Source organism: Palaemon carinicauda, chromosome 5 (genome assembly GCF_036898095.1).
Source record: "Palaemon carinicauda isolate YSFRI2023 chromosome 5, ASM3689809v2, whole genome shotgun sequence".
Taxonomy (NCBI): Eukaryota; Metazoa; Arthropoda; class Malacostraca; order Decapoda; family Palaemonidae; genus Palaemon; species Palaemon carinicauda.
Window position 1 is genome coordinate 75,420,753 of NC_090729.1, and position 7,501 is coordinate 75,428,253.

General features: G+C 35.5%; 1 protein-coding gene across 3 annotated transcripts in view; it reads left to right on the forward strand.

Annotated features, from left to right (window-relative positions):
• Positions 1 to 7,501, forward strand: part of LOC137641340 (uncharacterized) — an 826,722-nt gene that overhangs the window by 401,304 nt on the left and 417,917 nt on the right. For all 3 annotated transcript variants that reach the window (XM_068373796.1, XM_068373798.1, XM_068373797.1), the window contains exon 2: positions 4,289 to 4,384. In XM_068373796.1, coding sequence (XP_068229897.1) covers positions 4,289 to 4,384 — 96 coding nt within the window. The remainder of the gene's footprint in view (positions 1 to 4,288; positions 4,385 to 7,501) is intronic.

The following is a 7,501-nucleotide window of genomic DNA, read 5'->3' on the forward strand; positions in this document are numbered from 1 at the left end:
TTTTTCCATTCTTTATTCAGTTCTTCATTTATTTCTGACCATTTTATATTCTTACTGTAAAAGTTATATTTTCCATATCCTTCCCAAAGTTTTGTGCTTTTATTAATTCTGTGATCACTTGCTTTGGAATGAACTATCAATTCTATGACATTGTGGTCTGAAATTCCCGTGTTATACACTATTATTTCTTTAACATAATTCACCTCATTCACAAATACTAGATCTAGGACATTTTCCTTTCTTGTTGGAATGTGGTTTATTTGTTGCATATTATGTTCTAATAGCATATCTTGAAGCTTTTCAAATTGCCTCTTATCTTCTGCGCTACTATTACTATCTTTTTTATATGTATACATACAACCACTTTCTTCTATCCGTTCTTTCCAATCCACGAAAGGAAAGTTAAAATCTCCGGATAGGAGTATATTCCAGTCTTTATGGTTTCTACATATATCATCTATTTTTTCTATTATTATGTCAAACTCCTTAGTGTTTGGGGGTCTGTAAACTACAATATTCATTAGTTTTTCAAATTCAAATTCTACCGCAATCAATTCACATTCTGTGTTGCTGTATTTTTCACATACTTTTCCTTGATTTATGTCTCTTCCATATATTGCGGTTCCCCCTTGATTCCTATTTTTTCTGTCTGATCTATAAGTTTGGAAACCCTTTATCTGGTCATCACTGCCAGTCTCTTGGGAATACCATGTTTCACTTATATTTAATATATCTATTTTTTCAATTTGGGTTAGTTCTTCTAAGAACTCTATTTTCCTTTTAGAGTTACTCGTGACTAAACCCTGTGCATTCATTACTATTATGGTTTGTGTTTCATCCCCATTATTTAATATTGGTAATAATATGGATTCTCCCATGCTTCCTTCCTGTTCTGATATGATGTTCTTTTCTTCATTTCCCGGAATTCTGCCATTAAAAAATCCAACTTTTCTATTATATTTGCTCTTTCGCCTTCGTATTTATTTGTGTGTGTATACCTGCAACTGTCCCCATATCTGCACCAACCCCTGGCATTATAGATGCATTCTTTGTAGTTGGGCTCTAAATGTGCCGGTTTGGGTTGAAAGGCCTCATATCTTGGGGCTCTTGGTTCAAAGCGCGGTATATACACGGCCTGCTTTTTTGTTTCTTTTTTTGTTTCTTTTTTGCTTTCATTTTTCTTTTCAGTTTGCTGAGTTTTCTTACTTTCATTCATGGTTGCAGGATGCATATATCGACATTTTTTGTTGTAAATGCATCCTTTTCCTTCTTTTAGGTTTTTGCATATTTTTGGATGGAGATCTCTGCATTCGTCTCCATACCCGTCTAAATACGCACATTTACCATATATTTCATAATTATGGCATATCTTTGGATGCTTGTAGTAGCATCTTTCGCCAAATCTGCAATTCCCTCTTTTCAGCATATTGCAGACTATATCCTTCTTTTCTATTTTTTCTTGTTCTTGCTCTTCCCTAAAATTATGTAGGTCCGGGTAGAGTCTCTTGGGTCTATTATTTGTTTCCATCTGGTAATTTATTTCTTCATAAGTATGTTGTTGGATGGCATCATAGGTTATATCAATGATTTCTTCTGCATCCTTACACATATCCTGTTCATTGTTCTCTTCTTCTTCTTTTTCTTCTTCTTCTTCTTCTATTTCTTCTTCTTCCTCTTCTTTATCTTCAACTATTTGCAGATTTAGTCTCGACTTAATTATATTTTCTATCCAGACTAAGCATGTTGAGCAGAATACCTTTGTGTCTTTATTTTTTATTTTTTGCTGTATTTCAGCACATGTGGGATGTGTTGGGACATGACAGGCATCACATTTTCTAATCAATTGTTGAGGATCATTGATGGAATACCATATCTTACATGTATTACACCATTTTGGCATTCTTTTTCCCATTGCATCAATCAGCATATTCACCATATTGGACTTCTTATTGTTCTTTGATGGAATGTGTTGATTGATGTAGACTTTCTTTATAAGTCTCTTTAACACTTGGATTTTCTTTGGAATTTCTTCTATTATTTTGCTGATGTTTTCCGCAGATTTGCTCCAGTTTATTGGATCATATTGTTTCAATATGTCTGCGAATATTTTTCCGTCACATTGGTTGACGTTACTAGTGACCTCTGTTATCAGACGGTCGAGCTCCTGTTTCGCCAACTCATGGAATTTATTTTTGCTGAGTCCAGCGATGTCTCTCCAAGCCTTGCCCGTGTTGTACATAGCCATCTTGATTAGATTTTTAGTAATTCACAAGATAACTATTCTATGCCGACGTTTTATCCCACTTCTCCGACCTCAAACTAATCACTGACTATTCACGAAAACTTGTAGCTATATTACACTCGATAGCCTTTTGTTATCCGCGTTAAATCATGATATTTATAGGGTCGCAAAAGTGTAATCACTCACTGGCACACAGATAGAGAGAGAGAGAGAGAGAGAGAGAGAGAGAGAGAGAGAGAGAGAGAGAGAGAGAGAGAGAGAGAGAGAGAGAGAGGTCTGAAGGTCGTAGTGCCAGATATATTATTGATGTTGAACACACACATTCGTTTTGGACTTAGTTTACTCTTGTATTCAGGCACTGACAAGTGTGTCTGGAATAAAATGAAACCTTGAAGATTTGAAGGTCTGCATACTATCATAAAGAGTTTATTGAGTAATGCATTGAGAATAAACCTTTATAAGTAAATTGGTAGGATAACAGATACGTGTACTTACAGTGACACGTAAAAGGAAGTATTGAAATACCAGGCCTATATGATTATGATGAATATATCATTGTTGCCAGTGATGCCCACTTATATCTTATAAGGAATTAAGTGATTTTACAATGAAAAGCATCTTTAGTTCGGATTGGGTCGCTGTTATTGGTATGGTATCGTTGCAGAAGCAACACACACACACACACACACACACAGATATTGGTTTATACAAGAAGAAAAAAACGATGCTCCTCTCTCTCTCTCTCTCTCTCTCTCTCTCTCTCTCTCTCTCTCTCTCTCTCTCTCTCTCTCTCTCTTTAACATAACTTCAAAAAAATAATCGCTAATTGATTTTTCCCAATGATACGTTTTCTCTCCGTGTGTTATTTGTTAATTTTCTTTCGCGTGGTTCACCGACTGTTTCCGAAGTGCCACGCGAAGGAAAACGGAGAGAAGGCGTGTCATTGGAAAAAATAAATTAGCGATTATTTTTTTGAAGTTATGTTAAAGAGAGAGAGAGAGAGAGAGAGAGAGAGAGAGAGAGAGAGAGAGAGAGAGAGAGACGCAAATGGTGATAGCAGGAACGTCTCGGTTGTCCGTTGTAAGTCAAGGCAGCTGTTGGGCAGAGGAGAGGAGTGGCAGAAAGCGTGGAAATTTGAGAAGGCGGAAGGAAGGGAATGGAGAGTGAGAAGGGCCGGGGGGTGGGGGTGGGGGGTTGTTTCTTCCTACTTGCATACATATACCAAAGTGTTAAGATACATACAAGAAATCACTGTTCGTTGAAATTTATTGCATGGAAAAATGTCCCAGAACGTTTAAATTCACATTTGAAGTACCTCTGGTGCATTGAAAGAAAAATATGTTTTGGCAAAAATCAAACGATTAATCATTTCTATGTTTGGAATTCTTAAGAGAGAGAGAGAGAGAGAGAGAGAGAGAGAGAGAGAGAGAGAGAGAGAGACGTTGATGATGATGCTGTGCCTCTCTTTTTGCACTCCCTCATCTATGCTTCATTTCCTTATCCCCTATTATAACACGCGCACACTCACACACATTAGAGAAACACTGCAACACAAGTGGGACAAGCCTCAGAACCATGGTAGGTTACGTTTGTTTGTTGCTTCACTTAATTTTAGTTGTGATTATTTCGTTGTTGTGTAATTTGTCTGGTTATTTGTATGCTCTTTTAATGCCATCTTTTTATGGTGCCCTTCGAGATTCGGTTTCTATTTCAGTTAATTTACATTTGCTATAATGGATGGTGTTCATTTTCTAATTTGTCTTTCCATGAGATTACATCTTGAGCCTCTCATCTCCTCTACTTATGTATATCTTGAAGTTATTTTATAATGAATTTGTAATTAAGGAAAGAGAGAGAGAGAGAGAGAGAGAGAGAGAGAGAGAGAGAGAGAGAGAGAGAGAGAGAGAGAGAGAGAGAGAGAGAGATTATCAGGTGCTTCTATGAGAACCCAACATAATAAAAAACGTAGTAGTGTTGAGCAATAAAGCTTTTGCTAAAGATATTTGAGTGAATTCTGATGAGACACTTTCTTTTCATGTGTTGCAGATCTGGACGAGGTCGTAAAGGCAACAGAAGTCCTCCCCCTGCGAATGTTGACGTCGTTCCCTTAGACACCTCCGACAAGAAATCAGCGTCTCCGAGGTACGTACGAGTCGTGCACCAACTCTGCCAAAGGTCCCTCTCGGTATGGTGACTGCTAACTAGCACAAGACTTTCGCATCTTAAGATCACTTCTTTGTTGTCACGGTCGACTTTGAATTGGAAGTTAAAACAAAATGAATAAGTTTCATTAGTTTTTAGTTTTCGTCTTTCATTAAATTTCACCATTATCAGCGATACAAGTACAACCAGTCTTTTTACCTTATAGCCTATTGATAAACTTGAATATTTTCTTCACTATTGATTTAGCACGTACAAACTCCCGTTCCGATTAACTGTAAGTAGCAATAAACCTGAACAAGAACGGTCTCTAAATGGAAATGGATCATAGAATATCGTTATAATTTTTAAAGCATCCTACTAACGATGGAACTAATTAGGTCAGGTGACAAGTGTTTCTGAAGCTTGCTTGTTAATCACATGTGGGGTCATTCAGCACCCACAAAAGACAAAAATAATGAGATGAAAAGATATTTATCATCTATGCACTACTATTATTACGGTTGGAGAATTACATAAATTCCAGAGCTCCAAAACTCACCTCATTATATTACATAAGTCTGTTACACTTGAAAAATAATACCCGAGCTCTTAGGATATTACGCAACTCCCAGACGGCAATATATAAAACGCTGAATATCCAAAGGTCTCTTATATTACACTCAAAACAAAACTGGGTGATTATTTTATAAGAACTATTGTAAACCAACCTCTTACTTCGGTTCATAGTCATGGATTACGAGCGAAGTACTGATAGAAAATATTGGTGATCGAAATAAATACACACTTTACAAAAATAAATGTATTCTATAAAAGGTTACAACAATAATACAAAAGAATTAACACCATAATTATATCACTCGAAATATTAAATCTGAACAAAACCTTACACTAAGACAAGAAATTGTTACTCTATGGAAATTATATAATCACTTGTTTCACTGGAATTAATTCATGAAAATATTTAATGTTGGTAATTAATGAAGAGTTAACACTTTATCACCCTTATGATTAAACCATAAAGAAATTTAGTATATGTAACTGTTACCCATATGTCTTTTCTTTTACAACAAGGTTCAGAACAGTTAAGCAAAATTTTTTAATGCATGTCACTGTTTAACCTAAATCTCACAGGGCCAGTTACAAAAATTTATGTTAGATGTACTTACATTAACACACTACATTTGACTTAACATTCAATAATTTCACCAACGTTTGAACAACACTATACACAATATGTGTTGGGTAAAAAACTTATTCAAGTTTGATGGGACACACTTGAGAATAGAGAGGCCAGGCGAACTTTGGCTCTTTCGAAAGGATAGGCTTGGTCTCTGCTGCTTATGCATACCTGGGACTATATATATTGACTTAATTCGTCTAGAAAACTCTAATAGATCATTCTCGTGACGTGGGTGTTAAGGTTCTAGCGGCGTAAGGTTGCCAACTTAGTAAATTCGAAAAAGGGAGTACTAACATTGCTTGTGAGGCAACCATCTCTCAGCTAACCCCGCTCAGCTCCCTCCTGTGACAATAAAAAAATAGTGAATCTACTTCGAGAATTTTTATGCACTTTCTAACCACGTGGAAACATAAAAATTATGTAGTCCCTCGAGTTCATACCTCGTGTGGGTCATACAGCATACCTAAACGAAATTACATAAGACTTCGTGAGAAAACTACATGAAATAAAAAGTCGATTCTTAAAATTAACGTAAATTTACATATACTGAATTGAATGAAAATACAATTAAATGAATGACGAAAGTCTTATGTAATTTACATACATTACTTAAACCTACCTACATAAGTGGAAATCACCTTACGAGTTGACTATGCATCTCTTAAATACACAAATGAAATACATAAATAGAATATTTACTCTTATACTAGACCAGTTTTGTAAGAGTATGCAGTGGCAAATGTTCCCGGTCCAGAGTAGGCTACTCGTTGCAGACAATTTTTATTTGTCTCCTGAAGATACCGAATGTTCATACTTGGTCTTTGTGTGATTTCGCTGGGGGCTCTGATCCCGAGGCTGTTAAGAGAATCCAGACATTAATGTATAGAAGAATATATGGCTTATTTGGATATGAAAACATGTCTAAATGTGCAAAATTTATCATTAATCAAATGCCAAATCACAAACATACCAATTAGCTACCATGGTTGAGATGGGTTGATTTCAATTCTAAGTACAAAAGACCCGAATTCGACAGGTATAAGTACAGAAGAATTGTCATTGACTTTTATCTTTCTTCGTGGCCAAGTGGTATGTCACTGTTCGTACAAGTTTCCTGGACCAGGGTTCGATTCCCGGCTGGTCGGAAGCTATTGCCTTTGTGCGATTTCGCCTGGGGCTCTGATCCCAAGGTCGTTAAGAGAATCCAAACATTAATACATAAAAAATATATGGCTTATTTGAATATATATATATATATATATATATGTATATATATATATATACATATATATATATATATATATATATATATATATATATATATATACATATATATATTGTTATAACTAGTCAAGCTACAACCCTGGTTGGAAAAGCAAGATGCTATAAGACCAAGGGCTCCAACAGGAAAAAATAACCCAGTGGGGAAAGGAAATAAGACAATAAATAAACGATATCAGAAGTAATGAAAAAAATTAAAATATGATATTTAAGAAAACATTAACCACATTAAAACAGATGATTAATATATAGACTAAAATAGACATGTCATCCTGTTCAACATAAAAGCATTTGCTGCAAGTTTGAACTTTTGAAGTTCTACGGATTCAACTACCCGATTAGAAAGATCATTCCACAACTTGGTCACTGCTGGAATAAAACTTTTAGAATACTGTATAGTATTGAGCCTCATGATGGAGAAGGCCTGACTATTAGAATTTACTGCATGCCTAGTATTACGAACAGGAGGGAACTGTCCAGCAAGATCTGAATGTAAAGGATGGTCAGAATTATGAAAAATCTTATGCAACATGCATAATGAACTAATTGAACGACAGTGCCAAAGATTAATATCTAGATCAGGAATAAGAAATTTTATAGACCGAAAGTTACTGCCCAACAAATTAAAAGGAGAA